Below are 23,567 nucleotides of genomic sequence, written 5' to 3' on the forward strand. Positions count from 1 at the left end.
TTCCAGTTTATAGTTTCCGCTTTCACCATGAAGGGACAAGGCTGGATTTAGAGGATGCCAGGCGTGGACACATTATTAAGATTAAAGAAGCTGTCCTGACTTTCTGTGGACTACAGCCTTAAAATATGCCGTAGTCTTGGGCTGTTCATATTGTGTTTGCACAAAAAGACTCGCTTGACACCAGAAACACATGGCCAACAACGTAAATGTGTAATGGTGAGAAAATATTCTGCTGTTCCCTCATTTCACCTCAGCTTGGTTCCACCGTTGACCCTTTCCTGTCCATCATTAAAGCTCAGAGCTTTTCCCCCCTGGCCCTGCAGGTGTGTAATCATCATTGATATGACAGGAATGGTATTTTGAATATAGCCTACAAAATGGAATGTCTTGTGGTTTCAATATTGCTTTTCCGGGTGCAGAGGAGAGAGAGCGAGCTTCCCTGCAGATCTACGTCTAACTTCCTCCTTTTCTAAAAGAGAAGAGCACGAGCAGTAAAAATGGCCAGAACCAAGCAGACCGCCCGTAAATCCACCGGAGGAAAGGCTCCCAGGAAGCAGCTGGCCACCAAGGCTGCCCGTGGGCGCCCAGCCACCGGCGGCGTGAAGAAGCCCCATCGCTATAGGCCCGGTACCGTGGCTCTGAGGGAGATCCGCCGCTACCAGAAGTCCACCGAGCTGCTGATCCGCAAGCTGCCCTTCCAGCGCCTGGTGAGGGAAATCGCTCAGGACTTCAAGACCGACCTGCGCTTCCAGAGCTCCGCCATCATGGCGCTGCAGGAGTCCAGCGAGGCTTACCTGGTCGGCCTGTTCGAGGACACCAACCTGTGCGCCATCCACGCCAAGAGGGTCACCATCATGCCCAAAGACATCCAGCTGGCCCGCCGCATCCGCGGAGAGCGCGCCTAAACCTACCCTACGACTAGTGTACGAGGAAGCGCTGTGCCAACGGCTGCTTGTTTCAGTAGTGGCGTTTTGCTTTTATTTTATTGTCTTTCTTTTGCACTTTTCCTCCCTTTTCTTCTTCTTTTCTTTCACGTTTGTCTTAGTTACGGTCGGACACTGGACCATAACTACTTTTTTCGATACTTCTACTGTGGCTTTTGTTAACTTTGTCGTGAGTATCGGTGAGCCGCAGCATAACAATGACTGGGACCGTCGTCTACTCGCGCGCTCAGCTGATCGCGCTGTGCAGGCCGAAGCTTCTGCCTGGAGAAAGACCTGTGATCCCGCTGGAGCTACGGAGAAGGGCTCGCGGCTGCCGAGCGGGTGTCAAGCGGAGGGCTAAAACGAGGAGATACAAACCCTCGGTACCGTCGATCATAACGGGAACGTGAGGTCTTTGGCGAATAAGGCGGATGAGCTCGGCGCTGGTAATGACCGAGAGGTCTTCCGTGAGAGCAGTCTCTTGTGTTTCACTGAGGCGTGGCTGCCGCGGACTATCCGGATCTGGCGCGTCTTTGCCCGGCTTCAGGACTGTTCGGGCTGACAGAGACGCTACACAGAAGCGGTAAGAAGAGGCGGGATCGCTGTTTATGTGAATGAACGGTGGTGCCACCGGACCATGTGTGCGTGAAGGGCGCTTCTGTGGCGAACATTGAACTGTTGGCGTGGGGATGCGCCCGTACTATTTGCCGAGAGAGTTCACGTCCGCCATTTTGGTTGTCGTGTACGTGCCGCCATCAGCTGGCGCTGAGGAAGCTGTGGACACCATCCACTCCACTGTGTCTGCTCTGCTGAATCATCAGCCTGGAGCATTCATGGCTATCACTGGTGACTTTAACCACACCACACTGGATAAAGCTCTGCCAACCTTCCATCAATACATAGACTGCCCAACTAGGAACAATAAAACTCTGGACTTGCTGTATGCTAATACTAAGGCCGCATACAGCGCCACTGCCCTTCCCCCCCTCGGCAGGTCTGATCATGACCTGGGCCGGCTGACACCCAGGTATGTTCCTCTGGTGAAGAGGCTGCGGTGACCACCTGGACTCTGAGTATGTGGTCTCTGCAGGCTATCGACGCGCTACAGAACAGGTTCGAGTCATCGCACTGGGATGTGCTGTGTGGACCGCAGGAGGACATCAACAGTATGACCGACTGCATCACGGAATACATCAAGTTCTGTGAACACACCACCATCCCATCACGGACTGTGCGCTGCTTCCCCAACAACAAGCCCTGGATCACCAGGGACCTGAAGGCGCTTCTTAACATGAAAGCTGCTTTCAGGTCTGGAGACAGGGATGAGCTGAGAAAGCCCAGCGCAACCTGAAGGTGAAGCTCAGGAGGCAAGGACTCCTACAGGAGGAAGCTGGAGGCCAAACTCCAGCTGAACAACACAAGGGAGGTGTGGTCTGGCATGAAGCAGATAACTGGCTTCAAGGTGGGAGGGAGACAGCCAGGGGGCTCCTGGAGAGGCCAACGAGCTGAACTGTTTTTCAATAGGTTCAGTTCACAGCCCTCCCCGTCTCCTCCACACATCACACCTCCCAAACACCTCCTCCCCTCTGTCCCCCTGCTGAGCTGCACATCCACGAGCCCTCAATAACAATGGGCTCCTCCACCCTCCCCTCTCTCTGTGACGACTGACCAGGTGAGAAGACAGCTGGAGAAACTACACCAGCGCAGAGCTGAAGGTCCTGTCTTTCAGTGCAGACTCCTTTTGCGTGAAAGGGATCGAAACCAGGTCGGGCGATCTTTTATTTTTATTTTTCAAAATGTATTTCTTCATCCGTGGCTGTGATGCGCTGCTCACTCATACAATCGTAATCGCCGAAATGGATATGAACGGTGGCTTAAAGATCTCCAGCAATATGTTTGTGAATGTGTGATAATCTGGTGAGCGAGACAGAGCCCCACTGCAGATGTGAAGAGAACACAACGCACGCACTCGTAGGGAAACCAGTAGGTTTGAAAACCAGTAGGGGTGTAACACCGGCAACCAACACGGGTGCGTAACATAAAGATTAGGGCTGTGAAACGATTAAAATTTTTAATCGGATTAATCACAGGTTTTTGTGGATTAATCATGATTAATCACATATTACCGATATTCTCGGTATATTTTGTGAGAACATAGAGATTTATGACAAAAGACGGATATATACATTTATACATTCTTCTATACAATGGTGCTGCAACTCAGCAGTTATTTAGCAGTTTTCTTCCATATGGAACATTAATACATCTTCATCCTAAACAGAATGTTTAACCCTCCTGTTACCTTTCGGGTCAATTTGACCCCATTCAATGTTTAATGTCGGTGTTCTTTGGGGTCAATTTGACCCCAGGCTGTTTTTCACTGTGTCAAACATATCAGAAATATCAACTTTTTTCTTTATTTAAAGGGCTATTTAGGTAGTCAACAAACAAACATAAAGTACCTCACACTTAAACTTGGGAAGCAATATTAATTCTAATAATTTTCTGAGGTTTTAATTGCTGGGGTCAAATTGACCCCGAGGGTAAAATATGTTCGTAAATGTAAAGGTAACAGGAGGGTTAAACAGAACATTTTTCTTGTTTGTCAACCATTAACTCCACCATGATATAATCTAAAGGTGGACAGATTGACAAGTGACTTTTTTTGCTCGGTCCCGATGCGCGCACGGAGCTCTGTGGCGCGAGACGGAGATCGATAAGTGTTAACGCAACGCGTAGAGACAGAATGACATACTGCTGTAGAGACGACCAACAACAGACGGTCAGTTTAATAAAAGAACAAAGACGTGATATCGAGAAAATGTCAGGGGGGCGGGACCATCTCTTTATTGTCATGCGATCTACCAACACCACGCCGCGATCGACTGGCAGGTCGTGATCGACGTGTTGAGACCCCTGATCTACAGGAAGTAAAAGTCGTAACAAGGTTTCCGTCGGTGAACCTGCGGAAGGATCATTACCGATGAACAGCACGACCGTCTGCATGAGAGCGGACAGAGTTCAGATTGAAGTGGTGTATTGGAAGCTCATTTTGCAAGTGACTTTTTTTCGTCCCGACGACCAACAACAGACGGATTGGAAGCTCATTCTGCGCATGCGTTAAATGCGTTAAAAAAAAAAAACTAGTTAAACCTGTAATTGAATTAACTGAGTTAACGCGTTATTTTTCACAGCACTAATAAAGATGTAACCATACAGGTTTGGTTGAGGCAACAGTGAAACTCAATGGCTCTGGGTTAGACGTCTCAATGTATAAAAGAGGCGTGTCCGTCAGTTTTATTTTTTCTTACCAAGCTATACTGATTTGCAGGCAGTCTTGCGGGCCGTAGTTAAACTCAAACGGGCCGTATCCGGCCCGCGGGCCGCTAGTTGAATAGGCCTGCTGTACAGCATGTGGACTGAGCTCTGCTTCATTTACTGCAAATCCCATTTTTGTTTGAGAGAAGTTGTTCTACGTGACACATAGCTGCTCAGCCAGCTACGTGTCAGTTATACAACCATGTTGTCGTTTGTCTCTTCCGGTGACCGTGTTTTCTGTAGCCTGGAGCGATATAACCAGGATGTCCCTGAGATTAGATTTAGCCACAAAGGAGTCCAGTCAGGAACCTGGGTCCTGGAGGGGAAGCAGGCTTCGAGGCCTCATAATGAGAGGACATACACCTACACACACCTCTGTAGCAGCACGGTGACAGTGGGACTGCCCTGGAGTGTCAACCTAGTTGTCTCTGAAGTATGTCTACAGAGCCACAGATACTGTAAACAGGTCAACATGGCGGCTGCAGTCTCAGTCAGGATGCACGCTCTTTATCAAGCATAACTGAATCTGCTTAGAATAAACAGTCATCCAAAATGGAAAATGTGAAAATTACAACTATTTTCATTGTCAATTCATTTGTAGAATATTTACTAAATTACTCAATTAGTTCTGATCTATAAAATGTCAAAACATGGTTAAACCTGTCATCGTGTTTTTCTCTACAAATATCATAGAGGAGTAAAGAAATCAGAATATATTCACATTTAAGGAGCTGGAAACAGTTTACTTTTTTATTAAAAAAATACCAAAAACCTATTAACTAATAGATCATCAAAATAGTTGCTGATTAATTTAATAGTTGACAACTAAATGCCTAATAGTTCTACTTCTTTGTTTAACATCAGCAGAGCAAACACATTATTACATTTCTGCCACACAACACACTTACTATTTCCTGTCTTTATTTGTTGCCAAGTTTGAATTGTCTACACAAGATCAAAGTATACATAGAATTATGTCTATTTTTTAAAACATTTAACATAACACATTTTATAATACAATAACAAAACAATAGGTTGATCACACTACAACCATCTCTTTTCATTCCAAGCAGGATACGGAGGGTATTCCCACCAATATGTCTTAACCACATCTTAGAACATACAAAACACAACAAAACACATCTCTTTGTTTATTTAGCAGAAAGAGGTGTGATTACGATGCGTTTGGCTTTGCTTGCCATAGATTTAGTGTCGCAATAAACAGATAGAAAACGGTCATGTCTGATTTATTTAGTCAGGTGACAGTAACGCTTAGATTGGAGGTGGTTTCATATCGAATACTGTAACACTAAAACACACAGCAACATGAGTAATATGTATGTTAATATGGTGTCTATTTATACTCTATATATTATTGGGCTTTTCACCAACCCTCTCAATGTTTAGATATTACCTATGTGGCATATGTGGGTGGAATGTGTCTTTCTTGGGCATCATCTATGTTGAGTAAATAACTAATTCCAAGTTGAACTTATGTTCAGAAATTATTAAAATGGTCCAATAGCCCAATGATTGAATGAAGCATTGCTTCTCCTCTGCACTGGGGTTGGCAAGAACAGGCAAGGAATCTTTATTTCTCATCGCTGTCACTCTTTGTCCGCTAGGCAGCTTGACAGCATCTTAGTGTCAGGATTTCAAGAGTCTCCGCTTTTCACCAACTTAGCTGACAATAGCTCCATTTCTTGACAGCTTAAACTCATCCATTCCAATGCCATGCGACAATGGGCATTTTCTTATGCCTACCCCTTCTTCACTTCTCACTTTCCCTTCCTTTTCTTCTCGTACATGGTTATGCTTTTCTGTAAGACCATTAATTATCTTTAATGACATTTGATGGGCAAAATTTAGGCATGTCAGAAAATTTTGAGTCACTTCCAGTTTATAGTTTCCGCTTTCACCATGAAGGGACAAGGCTGGATTTAGAGGATGCCAGGCGTGGACACATTATTAAGATTAAAGAAGCTGTCCTGACTTTCTGTGGACTACAGCCTTAAAATATGCCGTAGTCTTGGGCTGTTCATATTGTGTTTGCACAAAAAGACTCGCTTGACACCAGAAACACATGGCCAACAACGTAAATGTGTAATGGTGAGAAAATATTCTGCTGTTCCCTCATTTCACCTCAGCTTGGTTCCACCGTTGACCCTTTCCTGTCCATCATTAAAGCTCAGAGCTTTTCCCCCCTGGCCCTGCAGGTGTGTAATCATCATTGATATGACAGGAATGGTATTTTGAATATAGCCTACAAAATGGAATGTCTTGTGGTTTCAATATTGCTTTTCCGGGTGCAGAGGAGAGAGAGCGAGCTTCCCTGCAGATCTACGTCTAATTGGCTCGCTCCATAGTATGTCGGATCCTGTCCTGTGGCTGTTCTTCAGTACCCAGTCACACCTTTCCTCAGCATCCCTGCAGGTGGAGTGGGAAATCCATTCGTTTCAAGGCAGGAACCAAAGCGATCTCTGCCCTGCGACAGGCCATTTTGTCGGTGGCTCCAGACAGTTCCTATTAGGCTAAACAGGTATTACTCAACAATATAAGTGAGGTGGCTAATAGTGAGTCATGAAAAAAACTTCAACCCAAACCCAAAGCGAATATTTCTGCTTTGGTGCAACGGCCACCCTTTGTTCCAGTGATAAGCAGACAATTAGTGGTTCGACCAAGCACCAGCAGGGGTCATGAATCATGAAGTTGCATCATGTGAGCCGGGTTCAACCTAGGCAGTACGAAATTAACCCCCGAAGAAGGCAGTTTAATAGCAGCACTTCCATTGTGTGTTTTAGCTCTCTCCCAGAGCTTCGCCACTGGAAGTGACAGAAAAAGGTCTTTACCCAACAGTGAAGAAGGGGCACTTACGCCGTGTTCGGTTCTTATGGCATGGTTAATGGCTGACCTTTTGAAACTAAGCACAGGGATAGCCTTGAGAAATGGGTCTTGAGAATTGAGAACCACTGATAACCTCCAAGCGGACCTTGACTGCAGGTAAACACCCGGTTTGTTTGTGACTCCTTGTAACAGCCATGACCATTAGCATGTTCTAAAGGCTTTTGGGGCCTGCCATTCCTCAGAGGCTCCGTGTGAAGATTTAGTGCCTCGTGCCACAAAGTGTACTTCCTGACTGAGGAATAGTATAGGCCTAATGAGAGCGAGGAATTCTAAATGCTAAATCAACACAGTTAGGGCACCACCTGTCTCTGGTGTGCCCTGGTAATTATCTTGCATCACTACGTTCTCATTTCTGCCCATCGAGATGAGATTAGCATAGAACAGGAATGGCTTTGCATCAGCGAGATGAGGCACTTGGCTGATTGCTTGCCTGTCCTGACCCCCGTGTCCAACACACAACTAGCGGAAGCTCAGAAGATCATAATGAACCCATAGGATGTTTCCTGACTCCTCACAAATAAACAAAGTGCTCAAATGTTAGACTTTGTATAAATTAGCATTAATGACTTCATTATGTTTCTGGACACGGTTCTGTCCTCACAATCAGCACTTCATTAAGTGGTGTCGGACACTTAATTGAAGTTCCTGTTCTGTTTAAAAGGTATTTTGACAAGTTGAACACCTGGCCCCATTTAGAGCTGACTTAACGGATGAATGTTTATGAGCACCAGTTATCAACTTAATCTGCTTGAACGAAGCCTTTTAGCTAAATATAATATGTGTTTTGTCATCTTCTAATATATATTTTTATGTTGACTTCAGTTTGTTTGTACATGTGTGGCCTCAATGTGTTGTTTCATCCCAAATATGTAAGTAGATAGATAGATATATACTTTATTAATCCCCAAGGGGAAATTTGTCGTGACAGTAGCAGCAACACACAAGAGTAAAAACAAAACACAAAATATAAGAAACAGGGATGAAAGATATAGAAGTATACAAGTAAAATAAAAGTAAAATACAAAACAAAATATATATGTAAATATACAACACACATGCATACACAACACACAACAACACTGACAAATCAAATACACAAAATATTAAATATAGACAGAGTGCAAAAAGCAAAGTGTGTGTATGAGTGCAGAGCAAATGAAATGAAATGTGTGTGTATGTGTAGTGCAACCAAATGAGATGTGTGAAGTGCAGATCAACATAGTGTAAGTATTCAGTGATTGCACTATGATCTGGCAAGAGGTGATCTGTTATAGAGCCTCATAGCCGTCGGCAGGAATGTTCTCCTGTATCTGTCCTTGTGGCAGCGGAGCGTGAGGAGACGTCTGGAGAAAGTCCTCCTCTGTCCCTGTAGGAGGTGGTGGAGAGGGTGGTCCGGGTTGTCCAATATGGACACAAGTTTCTTCAACGTCCTCCTCTCCACCACCTGTTTCAGGTGCTCCAGCTTGCAGCCGATGATGGAGCCAGCCTTCCTAACCAGTTTGTTGAGACGGCTGGTGTCACCGGCTCCGATGCTGCTCCCCCAGCAGACAATGGCAAAGTGCAGTACACTGGCGACAACCGACTGGTAGAATAACTCCAGCATCTTGCTGCACACGTTGAAGGATCGAAGCTTTCTCAGGAAAAGAGTCGACTCATCCCCTTCTTGTAAACAGCGTTGATGTTGGCCTTCCAGTTCAGTCGGCTGTCGATGGAGACGCCCAGGTACTTGTACTCCTCCACCATGTCCACGTCCACTCCCAGGACACTCAGATGTGGAGGAGCTGTCGCCTTCCTCCTGAAGTCCACCACCATCTCTCTGGTCTTGGCCACGTTCAGCCGCAGGTGGTTCTCATCGGCCCACTTTACAAAGTCACTCACCACTGCCCTGTACTCCTCCTCCCGTCCATCCCTAATACACCCGACCACTGCAGAGTCATCAGAGTACTTCTGCAGATGGCATGACTCCGTGTTGTACTGGAAGTCACTGGTGTACAGGGTGAAGAGGAAGGAGACAGAACAGTTCCTGTGGGGCTCAACATCACTGACCACCGTTCCAGACAGCACACGGCCCATTCTGACAAACTGTGGTCTGCCTGTGAGGTAGTCAGTGATCCAGGAGATGGTGGGCGCATCCACACCGACCACCCGCAGCTTCTCACTCAGCAGCAGTGGCTGGATGGTGTTAAATGCACTGGAGAAGTCAAAGAAAGTGACTCTCACAGAGACACCGGTTCCATCCAGGTGCGACTGAGCTCGTTGCAGCAGGTAGATGATGGCGTCGTCCACTCCCACATGAGGCTGGTAAGCAAATTGCAGAGGGTCCAGCGACGATTTCACCTGCGGCGGAGGTGGGCCAAGACCAGCCTCTCCAGCACCTTCATCACATGGGAGGTGAGGCAACCGGTCGGTAGTCATTGAGGCCAGATGGTGTTGACTTCTTTGGGACAGGGACCAGGCACGACGTCTTCCACAGCACCGGGACTTCCCCCAGCCTCAGGCTGAGGTTGAAGAGGCGCTGCAGGACACCAGACAGCTGGGTGGCGCAGGTCTTTAGGACCCTGGGGCTGATGCCATCAGGACCTTCAGCTCTGCGCTGGAGTAGTTTCTCCAGCTGTCTTCTCACCTGGTCAGTCGTCACAGAGAGAGGGGGGAGGGTGGAGGAGCCCATTGTTATCGAGGGCTCGGTGGATGTGCAGCTCAGCAGTAAGTATCGTAAAGTACAATGCATTGCTTAAAGACTGACTGCGATTGAAGATTAGGTTTGGATCCATCTTTAAAATACAAGATATAAAAACATGTTGTGTAAGATACACCTGGGTGCTGTATTAAGTGCTTAATACCATTGTGCCATGTATTTCTACGCATGCATTATGTTTTCTCTGCTTTGTGAGTGTAAATTGGATTCATCAAAAAGAACATGAAGTAGATAGGCTGAGGGATTATCATTGAATATATTTCACTGCCGACTGTCTCGTTTCACAGCCTGCAAATGCTGTTGGCATTAGCTGTCAACATTGGGAAGTTGTCAATCTCAAACCACTGTGAAACAAATCGCCTTGTGAAGGTGAGACAGCGGAGGAGTGAGGTGTAGATGAGACGGCTGATTAAAGGAGCACTTGTGATCAGAATATATAATTTGACAGTATTTATAAATAGTGTAGTGGATGGGTTATAGTGCAGTAGAGCCCACCATCATGTGTCTAAATGAAATGATGGAGAAGAGGGTTCGTAAAGTCAAGATAGTTTTAAGGCTTTACTATACAGATGTGTGGGGATGGGGGATTATAGCGTAACAACTCTCTTTGCTCCACTCTATTGCAAAATATGTATAACAACTTCATGACGACATGCTCACATGTACATGTTCTGTCAACATAGGCTTGGTCGTGAAAATAAGAGAGACGGGGGAAAAAAACACGTGCTATGGTATTCGTAGCACAAAGACGATTTATTTGTGTCTGTTCCTATTTATCCATTATCTACTCTGAATGAATTACTTGGACAGTTTTTTGGCCTCGTTAGTCTTCCCTGGACCTGAGGTCTGTCAGATGTGCCTTGGGGACTTGGACCTAATGGCCTTTATCGATTCAGGCAATAGTCGTATGAAAACCTACTTTTCTCATTTTAATGTGACTTTTGCACCCATGCCGAAAAAAACTGTCAATTGGTTTCTGAATCCTTATGGAGCTATAGGGGTGAGTTAGTTAATGATATCACCACCGAGAGAAGATTAGAACTCAATTATCTGCCTGTGCAATGGACCTGGTTTCTGGCCCAACATATTAATCACATTTCTTGATAGAGTTGCAGGAAGGTAGAAAAGAAGCTCATATCCACAGGAAAAAAAGAAACACTGTGTCTGGAAGAATATGACAGGAAAAAGTTTTTCTTTTTGCAGTTTTTTCTTTTACTTTGTCTTCCGACATTACTATATTTAGAATGTTTTCCTCGATGAAAAAAAATGTGCTTGCAATGCTGCATACATACTGTCATTCATCCATTAGTCCTGTTCTTGGCAGTTTAAGCTCTCGATTCAAAACCTTTCAATTATTGTAAGTCTTCTCAAAAACCTGTGTGAACTAATTATGCCCTGTAGTCCAGATTTAAAGTTACATTTTAATGTTCAAATTAAACTGTCCTGAGGCTTCGCATATTGTTCAGTCACGTTAACGTTATGCTTTGAAAAGAGTCAGAGAATACAAAATTAAATACAAATTATCCTCAGACAAACGAGATAGCATCATTTGTGAATACCAGGGGATGCAGTCATTTTGGACATTTTCTATCAGTTTACCAGTCATTTACAGTCGGACTACATTTGGCTTTAAAAAGAATGTATCTTCGTCAACCAAGATAAATTCCTGCTATTGGTGAAAAATAAGGTGTGCAGTATTTGGGATGGAAATCAAGCTTTTTTTGAGAATTCACCAGAATTTAAATGTAATTTTCTTGATGTGATTGCAGTAAGGTGCCTTATCCTGACTTCCTTCAATTTAATGGTTCTCATTTGTTTAACCCTCCTATTACCTTTGGGGTCAATTTGACCTCATTCAATGTTTAACGTCTCTAAGAAAATGATTGACATAATTTTTTTTCTTCTTCATATTTCATGACTTTTCCTAATTCATTGGGGACAACTGGTTAAACATAAAATTAACATTATGATATTTGTTCACTGTCCTGTACACAATTCGGGGTCAATTTGACCCCAGGTTGTTTTTCACTGTGTAAAACATTTAAGAAATATTAACATTTTACAGACATTTCTTTTGGTTGTTTTGGATGATATTGAGGACACTATAACATACAATTATATAATCTTTAGAAAGTTTTAGGGCCCTAACCTCACATAAACCTTGTGTGGTGTTCGGGTCTATGGGACCCGTTTTCATTTCTTATCCCAAAAAAAAGGTGATACGATTAATTATTTTTTCAAACTCAGACTCATTAGCCTTGCTTCATTTTCTGTAAAGAACATACATCAGAAGATATTTTCAATAACCACACACTGTACACCCCCCCCCCCCCCCCATACACATTGCCGCAAATGGTGGGGGCGGGACCTTATGGTTCCTGTGAAGATGTTGATAGTTCACAGAACATGAGAGGTGGAGCAAACGTATAAGAGAGGAGGACTTTCTCCAGACGTTTCCTCACGCTCCGCTGCCACAAGGACAGATACAGGAGAACATTCCTGCCGACGGCTATTAGGCTCTATAACAGATCACCTCTTGCCAGATCCTTTTGCAATAACTGCAATAATAACTTCATATTTACACTATGTTGATCTGCACTTCACACATTTCATTTATTTACACTACACACATACACACACATTTCATTTTCATTTACACTACACAGATACACACACTTTGCATTTTGCACACTGTCTATATTTAATATTTTTATATTTAATTTAATTTTACACTGCAGTCATTAGTATTGTATTGTGTATGCATATATGTTGTATATATACATATATATTTTTATTTTATATTTTACTTTGTATACTTCTTGTATACATCTATATCTTTCACTTGTATACATCTATATCTTTCATCCCTGTTTTTTATATTTTATATTTTATTTTTTATTCTCGTGTGTTTAGTTTATTGGTGCTGCTACTGTTACGACAAATTTCCCCTTGGGGATTAATAAAGTATATATCTATCTATCTATCTAAGAGCTTGCACAGCAGCCTTCTACAACTTGTCTTGGTCTTCTATGCTCTCTTTCTGCTCTCTACAAACTACTAATGTCTTCTAAGAAAAGGTTTTCTGTCCATGAGGTGTTGTCACAACTCTTTGACCATGACAGTGACATGGATAAGTATGTGTCTGAGACAGAGGATGATGTTGAGAGGACCTGATTATGAGGCATCCTCCTCTGATGAGAATGAGACCTTCAGTGTTGACCCTCCTGTCTCTCAAGCACCAGCAAACATACTGCCTTCCAAAAATGGAAAGTTATTATGGTCTGTCTCCCCACTTGAATAACAGCGTAGACTTATTGCTGCTAATCTTATCAAAATGGTTCCAGGCCCCACCAGAGATGCTGTCAGCCATGTCCAAGACATACCTCACCCCGGCTCGTATGGATGTGAATGAATGTTGGTGGTGGTCGGAGGGGCCGTAGGCGCTGATTGGCTGCCACGCTTCCGTCAGTCTGCCCCAGGGCAGCTGTGGCTACTGATGTAGCTTACCACCACCGGTATGACTGTGTGTGTGTATGACTACTGGACTCTGGACTCTGTAAGCGACTTCGGGTATTTAGAGAAGCGCTATATAAAATCGAAGGTTATTATTATTATTATTATATTATACAATCAGCATTTGAGCTCTTCATAACAATGACAATCGAAAAGGACGTACTTGAGATGACAAATTTAGAGGGGAGGCGCTTGTATGGGGACAGTTGTAAAGACTTGGATGTGGCCCACTTGCACTACATTGAGTTGCTCATGTTGGCCGGACAAGTCAAAAGCCGAAGCAACAGCTAGCCTGTGATATGCTGACACAGGAGGGACAATATCTCCAGCCACCACATCTCTAAACACATTCCATGTTTCTGGTGTCTTTGATGACAGAGAAACAAGGCAGGGCCGACGAGGGGACAGTAGTGCAGGCAAAAGGCTGGAATGTACCTTCTGGTGTCCTGAAGGAAAGATTATGCTGTTCATATTCTGTCAAACTTATTTAAGTGACTTTGTTTTTACAATCTCACACCAACATATTTGCATACATAGCACTTATTGTAACAGAGACCAATCATTGACAAAATGCTTAAATGTACTTCCAAAAAATAATAAATACCTGTAATGTGTTCCTTACTGATGTTCTCATGATGAGGATGTTCTGTTTTACAAATAACATCCTTCCAAATTTCTGAAATGAAGTAAACAGACGGCGAAAAGAATCAGAAAAGTACAACACTTTTTCAAATGTAGCTCTTCAGATATCTTGTCTACCAATCACCTCGATTTTTCTTTAGCCGTAAAAGATCATTTGGGACAACCGTGACATTTTCTGGAGGTCCGTGTCTTTGGCTGTCCACAGTCAGAGTCTGCCTGATATTGTCGAGGTGGTTTTCATCAGAAGACTCCTGTACTTTCTGCGAGGCACATTATACAAGATGCACTTTTGATGTGGTTTGCTTTTGAGAAAAATACAAGATGATAGTAATGACATCGCCTGCAGTCCGCTGCAGACACTGATTGAAGAGTCTATTCTGGCTTCAGAAGTTCTGTCAGTGAAGAGCGCGCACCTGTAGCAGGTCACTGTGATCTTCATGGCACCCACCGGAGCTCACAAACATCCCCCATCCCCCACCCTCCCCCTGTCCCTCCACCACATGTACTAGTCCAGGGATGTGAGTCACCCGAGGGAGGCTTCTTGCCAGCCAACGCTGCCTCCTACTGCTGCAGCACCTTCATTAATATACTGACAGACTTGACATGGATAAGAGAGCTTTATAAAGCAATCATCGTACTCTAGAGTCAAACATTATTGCCTCGGTTGAGCCTTAACACTTCCAGTATTACATTTATTTGTCTGATGTTTTTTGTGCTTTTTTTCTCTCCGCCCAGCCTCCCGTGCTCTCTGACTGTGATGAGATCAGACTGAAAAATATATAAAGAAAGCATTGTGGTTTGACAGTGACATGAAACACCCAAACTCATGCACGTTCGTAAACATGCCAGTTGTCAGTAGAGCTTTGGTTGATAAAGTAGCTGTTTTTTCTTTGCTTTTTGAAAGAACGTGCTTTGTCTGGCCAATCACGGTGGCTGGATCAGTCACAGATCATCAATGTCAACTTGGAATTGATTATATGTCAAATATATAATACAGAAATACACTAATTTGAAAACACTACCACACAACGAGTACACGACAAGCTGACAATGACAATGATATAATGCTGTACATACATGCTGCTGTCAATATACAGGGCATGTCCTATTAGTGCTTAACTGTGGTTATTGATGTTTGTGCCACTGTCAGTTTGTTAAATTACACACTGAAAACAAAAATGCTCTCCCTATTTAGCATTTTCTGTCTTGTTCTAAGGTGTGCAGTGTGCCGCAGTGTTGCCAACAAATAAAGTAAAAGCTTCCCACCCATACAACAGGGTGACTTTCAGCCCCACATTGCTTTGAAGTCGGATTCAAAGCATAAAACACAGAGGTGGGGAGAAAAATAGCAATGACTCCCCCCTTCTTTTTCAGTTTGAGTGAGTGGATTCAGTCTCTTTGTGGTCAGCTCAAGTTCACTTTTCATCACAAAGCCAGACTCGCCTCTCTCATCCGCCAGTGTAAGAACATATGGATTCATACCTGGGGCATGATGTGTGTTTTGATTCAGTTTTGATTTGATATCCATTAATAAAATGTTGTTTATTTCAATAGCATACAGATTACTTGCCTTTTCTAAAATAAATGCTATAGATGTGAGTACTACACACTTCATCATATTGTCCAGCTTGAGTTCTGTGTGAACATCTAGCACTTGTTTGGCATGGTGGTGGTTTATATTCAGCTGAGGGGCTGAGTGCCTTTGTGTCAGGAGGTGAGGACAGTAAGAGGTTTGTCAGGAGGAGCACCTGTAAATAATTGAACTAGTCAGGAAGTAAAAGGTCAGGGCTCCTGCCTCCATTGGAACATGTTGGTGCTGAAGGCAGGCTGCATACTTCTATAGTTGTCTATCATAATTATGTCGCAACAAAATCTCTCGATCCGATCCATGATTTAATGTATCCATCATGTTGCCATGACTGGCAGTCTGAAGATTTACATCTTCAAATCTACACATATAGGTTTGTATCTTGAAGTACAAGGATGTGAAGTGCCATTAAGAAAGAAACGCTTTGACAAACTACATAATGATCAACATGTTGTATGCTGCATCCTAATAATGCAATGTACTAATGTCATTATTATCAAAGTAATTACTTTAGATGTACAGATTTAATATACACACTGCTGAAGTGTTATAGAAAGCCTTTTGAAGGCTACTATTTGAGTGCTATGGTCTACATTAGTGGCATTAGTGGTTATTCCCATGCTCTCTTGCTACTATCTGTGCAGGCTAATAAATCACATCGCAGTCTACAGCATTGTGCCACAGGCGAGAGGGGTGGGGTGGGGGGGTACAACAACACCAGTGTTAAAGCAGACACACCTATAGGTAGCTTCAGCTCCGTGTGATCTCATTCATATCACTCCAAATCGCTACCCTGCAGCACTCAGGCTTACACAAAGGACACTATCAAAGCATCAGCCACAGAAAAAACGGGAGACGAGCGAAGGCATATATATTTCGGAAATGCTGCAGTGTTCAGAGCTGTGGCAAATTGGTATTGTTACAGTTCCTCATTTTAGTCTCCTCTGCTTCACGGTGCCGTTGCATTAGGCTGGTGGACTTTGATGATGGAAAAGAAAGCATGGGGCTAGGATTAGTTTAATGCTGCTAATTAACAAAAGACAGAGGAGAGGACCACACTATCTGCTGCTGGATGTCATGCAGCCCTTCAGCACCTCCGCTGCTGTTAATTACCTTTGGTGTTTCACTATCTCTCCCAGGAATGGACAGGGCTTGCATCTCTTGAGCTGCTGCCCGCATGGTCATTAGAACGAATAGATTTAGCCCAACCAACTGGTAGCATGTGCTGTTTTTACAGCTGGCTTTCAGGATTAAGGCAAGTGTCAGTCAAACGGTGACCTGTTTGAAAATGTAGGGGTATAGAAAAAACGTTTTAGTTGTTATTACTTTTCTTTAATATTTCAGATTTAGAAATTGTTTTTTAAAATCTAGGTAATAACATACTGATGAGTTATGTGAAGTCATTCTGACTCTTGCTCTCTACATGTTATCATTATTCCCAAGTTTATAATTGTATTGCAGGGCATTACAATTAGTCCATCTCTTATCAACGTCCCCCACATTTATTAAATGGATGATCTTTCTGACGCTTGATGTCCAATTAAGATAATAATTGTATGGGACTTACCAGATTAATAGTGCAGCAGACTTTTCTATTGTTGTTAAGTTAAGACCTGCTGCAGTTGGCCTGCTATGCTGGAGGCTGTATGTGACTTCTATACAATTAGACCTCTTTTTGCAAGTCACCCCTCAAGTCTATTAGAAAGAAAGGTTCAAAGTTAATGTCACTTCCGGATTGGCTTCACTTTTCAGACCCGGAGGTTGGCGACTTAGATAAGCAACAAATACATAGCTGGAGTAAGTTTAAATAACAGTGCTTTGGGAACAGGCATGCATCGTCTTTTTAGAATGGGTTGTCAACCAGATGTAGACTACCAGTATGCTGTTGAAAGCTAACTCAAGACTGTTACGACAGAGTGCCTGCGTTAATTGGTGGGAGAGGCATTGCCATCTCTTTCTTAACCTCATCTGTTGAGCCAACAACAGCAGCCTCTGACTTAATATTGATTCAATAATTAGTCCAAAACGTTCTATTCGCTTCCTTGAGAAGTTCTCTTTGAAGGTGTAAAACATCCTTGGCAGTTGCACAGCTTTGACTCATATTTCTGTGGCAATGAATTCCCTGCATGCTGACCTCCAGAGAATGCCATGTGGCCCGCAGCAGCTCTAATCCAGTTACAATGTGTGCACCAACCGTACTTTATCACAGGCAACAGTATCTACCTCTCCTCAGGCTGTGAGACCACACTCTTGAGAAAAGATACCTCCGAGCTTTACTGTAGTCTTGGATCACGTTGTCCTAATCCATTCCAAAGCGTAACCACTACATCCTAGGAAAACAAAACATGCCCTTGGCCAGAGCTGAGGGGTAGCTCACACCTGTCTTCTTCATATGGCCTCAGTGCATGCATATTTCCATAGAGAATAAATACTAAATATAATAAAGAAAGACATACAATTCCTCCTAGAGTCTCCCTGCCTGCCTGCATGATGGTTTCAACTTGATATTCATCTTCCAGTGAGAACCACGGAAACAAATGTTACATAAATGTACATATATGTATATTAACTAATATAAAATAATATATATAATATAACTACAAATATATTCTATTCATAATACCAACGGTCCTCTATAATTTAAGTATGTTTTTACATTTTCATTAATCACACCTCAACATATTGATTTGTGCTATTGGATGTTTTTGCCAGTGTAAGAGATCCTAGTGCATGCATATCCAAGTCCCTGTTTAAAACCAAGGCTGGTTTCAGGTGACAGGAAACAATTGGAAAAATAAAGGGGCAACAAAGTCTGATTCGTCCTCCATCTGTGTTGAATGTAAAGCTTATCACGGTGCACATTGATCTCAGTGTCTGTGCCGGCCAGACATTGTGGGGTAGATGATACTCAATCACGCAGGCTCATTTTGGGATTTACTTTCCTTCGCTTGGACATCTGGTGCCAATTTTCAGAAGGGTTTGGACCAAATTGTGCCTGGAATGTGGATCATCATTCAGTGCACTTATCTGGCCTGTCGTGTCCTAAAAAAACAACCTGCATAGTAAAAACTATGAGCTCCTGAGCTTGTTAAAAACATTGCTCTGATGTTCAGTGTGGTTCACACTTTCTCCTGATAACCACTTACCTTTCCATGCTTTGAACACATTTGAGTCAACGTATTGATCTCTTTCCCATTCTTTTTCAGTATCACTAATGTCTGTCCTTCTCCTTTGTCCCCCGTGCTGCCACTCATCTTTGTCTGCAAACACCAAACAGGTAAGTCATACATGAGTTAACTGCAGTGTTTCTGTCTGTGATTTTGATTTCACTTGAAAATTATCTGAGGAATAAGGATGTTTCTTTCATAGGTAGAAGCAATCACTTCGGTTGCCTCCTTGTGGCTCCTTTTTATCGATTGAGTGTCTGTATGATTCCCTGCTCTGCACTCAGAAATTACCTGTGCTAGAAGATATAGATAAATTCAAGGCCAGGCGCTTTTTAAAGTAATGCAATAGCACGGGAAAAGAGCTGCTCGGAATCTGAAAGAGTCATCTCCTCTCCTCCTCTCCTCTCCTCTTTTCTGCTCCATTGAGGTTTTGTAATTAGATTGTCATAGCACATACTGCTCTTGGGCTCGCTGCTGTTATATATTCAGATAACTCAAATGATTTGTCTCCTGATTCCATTGTCACTGTTTACTTGACTTCGACTATGTTGATATGACGGTGCTGTGGCTTAGGAGGTAAGAAAGGAAAATCAGAGATTTCTCCTGATGAATAATTAGTAATGTTCTGTGTTCCTGGAAGATAATCAAATTAGAGTATCCAATCATGATTAATTATCTGTATATTAATCAGTAGCTGACATAATGATGGCATTCCAATTCTTAAATGAATTGCCAGTGGGACTCACACATGTCACTTCATATGAAGCATTGTGCAAGACCGCAAATTTCTTTTTTTTTTTAAGTCAACATTTTTTTTTTTTACTAAATGCCCATACTTGTACATCCCTGCTCATGTCATATTATTTTAGAAGAGGATCAGAAGAACACAGTTCCTTAGGGGATAGTCATAAATAGAGTTTATCGCATATAGATATCGTGGGAATGATTTGTTCTCAGTGTTTTAACCATCCCACTGCATCCGGTTCCATTCCCACATGTAATTGCTGCCACCAGTACTTACAGAAAAGTCCTGTGTAAAGTAGTCTGGCTGCTGTAGCAGTGTGTTCGCTAAAGCTTGGCCAGATCTGTGATGTGGTCCAGAGGAGTGGGCCAAAACCAACAGATGGGTAGAGCACAGAAAACGCTGCTGCAGTGTTTATCCCAAGCACCATGCCGAGCGGGTGTCCATCCTGAGAGACTGACCACTTGGCCCTGCATCCGCTGGTCCGATGCCAGGAGAGGAAAGGGGCACATAACATGGAAATAAGAGCGAGACATCACCTCATATTACATTGTGGGCAACCTCTTTTACTGTCTACCCCTGTAACAATATGCAGAGGAATGTTAACACGGACACATTCAACCAAACAAGCGGCAGACTTTTACCAAGAGCATTTGCTCGCTGATGTCATGAGGCAGTCGATGAGATACAGCCGTCTTAGTATGCGTCATTCTTGCTCCACCTAACACAGCCTACTATGAGCCAAAGTCTGCAGGTTGAGCCAGGGGCATGCTGCCCTCTCAGCGTGTGGGTGGAAGTAGTGCAAGGGGAGCGCTAATGCTTAATATGAGCTGCCTCTCTTCTCCCTGTAAACAGGATATAATATCTGCTCTTCATTAATGATGCAGGGCCCAGCCCCACGCAGCCGAATGCATTAGAGCTTTAATCAGCAGATATGATTGCTTTGTACTCCGTCTGACTGCACTAGGCGGCCTTGTGGGTTTTTTTTGGCGGTTTATGACAACTAGCTGTCGACAGAAGTAAAGAGAAATGAAAAGAAATAAAAGGTTTAATGATATTCAATCCGTCAGTGCCTTAGAATAGTTTTGAAGGGATAAAGAGAATATAACCCCATAACTTTGGGATTTGGAGGCGAGGGTTTGAAGAATTGCTTTGTCAGGACTAGCATCTGTTTATTTCTTCCCTGGTAGGTGTTCTCGTCGAAACCAGGATTCTTTCGAAAAGCAACACAAACATGACAGCAAGAATAAGTGGACCCATAGTGATGCCCTCAAAACTTCTTCACAAATATTCCGAGTGGCTCTGCTAAATGTTCAAACCATATTAGATTCTTCTTCTTTTTGTTTTCCATGCCAAAATAATCAAACGCAAATATTGTTCATCAGCTCCCTAGGAGCAGTCTTGTCACTAATTAGAAACTGTTTCTGGGATGTTGAGTATCCAACAAGGGACTGGATTGTTGTCCCTTTTGGGACTCATCTGGTTCCCACTGTTATTTTTTGCATGGCATGCTCACTGGTGGAGGACTTTGATGTGTTTTGTTTTTTTCTGGCCAAAATGTGCTCTCGCTGTTTTCTCTCTCCATAGCTTATGCACTATCTATATCATGTGTTCTCTGCAATATATGTTGAACATCACTATCCCTTTTCATAAGGTCTGACATCAGTTTCCATATCTCTCTATATGTGAAAAGGGTGATAAAATGCAATGTATAATGAAACTCTGCCTCATCACCAACGACCCGCCAACTTGTTGTTGTCTGCTTGGTAAAGGCAGAGGTTACTGTCATATCCTAACTTCCCAAGTGTTTTTTGAAACAAGGGAATCAACATAACACTAGGTTTAAAAGTAAGTCTATTTTTAACTGAAATGTATTCTGATGCGAGCAAGGACCTTTCATTCTGTGACTGTTACACACATCTTGCTATGATTGGGTTGTGCAAACACAGTTCGAACTATTGCATAACTTGCTGTTATTCTGCCTCTTTATTTAACTTAAATGCTTTCATTTGCATATTTGCTTCAGATAATTGAAATGTTTCATTCCAAACAAGGCCGTACTTACTTTTATGACGTGTCCATCCTCAAACTACTCCAGTAATAACTTGACGGTGCGTTGGTACCACAGTTACTCTTGCCCACAGCAGTCCACACTGTTATGTTCGTGTTTTTCTTGATCTGTGGTTTCACAAGGGTCCGTTGTTTACTTGTTGGACTCAAACGCAATGGTAGTTTTGGCTCGTACGAATAAATCTGCCATCTGCTGATTGTGGTGACCCCTCCCACCCCCCAGTGAACGAAGTCAGCATCTATGTGGCCAGACGGGGGTGTAAAGCTTGGACCAGAGAAGTGTGAAGCTTTACACCTCTGTCTATCAACTTTGTCTTAACCCAGTCGGTACATCTGCCCTTTCCATTGTATAGTCTAGTACACGTTCCTCTTCTTTTAAATCCATTTGGTGGAAATAAATGTGATTTCAAAAGATTGGTGTATTATAGAATTATGAGTCAATATGATGTAACCATTACATGCCTAATGACTCTCAGTTACTGGTGGAATAACATGTAATACAATCTCTCTTTTTCTGTATTTTGAATGCATTGTATTGCATGATGCTTGTATTATGACTAGAAATTAAGTATCACACTTTAGATATAAATAACACTGTATGATTATTGCTAGATTACACCAACAAGTTTCTAAAGGAAAACGTCGGTTGATACTCTTTTTAGTTATTTTAATCAGAAGAGGATACGTTTCTGCAATTGGATACATATTGTTTTATTAATAATTCAGCACCAAAGGAGCATCCAAATGACAGAAAGAATAACAAGGGATTGTTGTCAAAGATTGAGTTTAGATAAGTGTAACTTTACTGTTTCAAACTTAGTTATTCATTTCCTATTCATTTCCAAATTAAATGTTTTTATTTTCAAATCTAATTCTGAATCTTTTCCAGCAAGATTCTCACAAACATCCATAATCTGTAAATGCACTTAGTATCAACTGGAGATACAATTGTGTCCATAGAGTGTGATTCTGTATTTGTCTAATGTGGAGGTATTAGATGGTTCAAAGTGTATAATTGAATTCCGCTCTGTAAGCTGAGACGATGTGTTTTCCATCTGCCGCTCCATCAGGACTTCTCACCTACTGCAGATAGCAATATTTACCATTACCATACTTCCGTGCAGACAGCCTTTACTGTGGCTGGGGGTGTTGCAGGTGCTTAAAAATGTGGTTATGAAATGTGTTAAGACCCTGTTAAATCACATGTCATTGCTGCAACCATATCATGGGAATTGAAGGCATTCACAAAATAGAAGCTGTTGTACCCTTAACATGTCTCATGCTTTGTATTCAGCACACCGCGACCCGGAGCATTTAGGATCAGGTACTTTATGTCCTTTCCTTGATCTCTTTGAGGATGAAGAGCATCCGCAGAGGCTGTTTTGGTTCACTGCTCAGGTCTAAATCCATGTCAGGAGGCTGGATAGGTCAAGACACTGATGTAGCCTGTCTATTGTGCACAGGTCATGCTTTAATAATACATCAAATTTCTATAGCGCTTTTTATAATACTCAAAGACGCTTTGTATTAAGATATCACCCACAGGTGAGCTAATAGCCCCTCACGGTTTACATCCTAAACCTCCCCGTGGTCAACAGTACACCTCGACAAGATTCATAAAACACCAATGAAGTTTCTTTCATTGGCGACACTTTGTTGTAGTGTCTTAACCTCCCGGTAGTTGTCCTCTTTAGTTGGAGACTGCAGGTATTTGGTGCAGGGTAAAAGTTAGTGCAATAATATCTGAATCCGTCAGTCAACTTCGCTCAGTGACGTCGGTTAGCTCTTTGCAGAGGTGTCAATGTGCCTGGCAACATAACACTGTGTTTGTTTAAGAGCTCATCAGGGATTATTGTCCGTTATTATGTCAGTGGAAATCATTGGGCCGCTGTGTAAATTGCCTAAATGGATTTTGTGCATGAGCCATCATGAGGGATAGTTGAGGTATGGTCAACTCAATTCTAACCAAAGGGTTAAGAGAGCTGCCTGCAAGAGCTCAGATAAG

The 23,567-nt window shown here is 42.8% G+C and overlaps 2 protein-coding genes across 3 annotated transcripts in view; both read left to right on the forward strand.

Moving 5' to 3' along the window:
* The window catches only part of macrod2 (mono-ADP ribosylhydrolase 2), a 431,365-nt gene that overhangs the window by 250,297 nt on the left and 157,501 nt on the right, over nt 1-23,567 (forward strand). The window lies entirely within an intron of this gene.
* On the forward strand, nt 498-917 carry LOC130207067 (histone H3-like). Its single transcript, XM_056435478.1, has one exon. It carries the CDS (start codon nt 498-500, stop codon nt 903-905), a length of 408 nt encoding a protein of 135 aa, XP_056291453.1. The 3' UTR covers nt 906-917.

Source organism: Pseudoliparis swirei, chromosome 17 (assembly GCF_029220125.1).
Source record: "Pseudoliparis swirei isolate HS2019 ecotype Mariana Trench chromosome 17, NWPU_hadal_v1, whole genome shotgun sequence".
NCBI classification, from domain to species: Eukaryota; Metazoa; Chordata; class Actinopteri; order Perciformes; family Liparidae; genus Pseudoliparis; species Pseudoliparis swirei.

Excerpts from the sequence above, each read along its gene's own strand:
- LOC130207067 (XM_056435478.1), top strand. The coding sequence starts at position 498 with ATGGCCAGAACCAAGCAGACCGCCCGTAAATCCACCGGAGGAAAGGCT.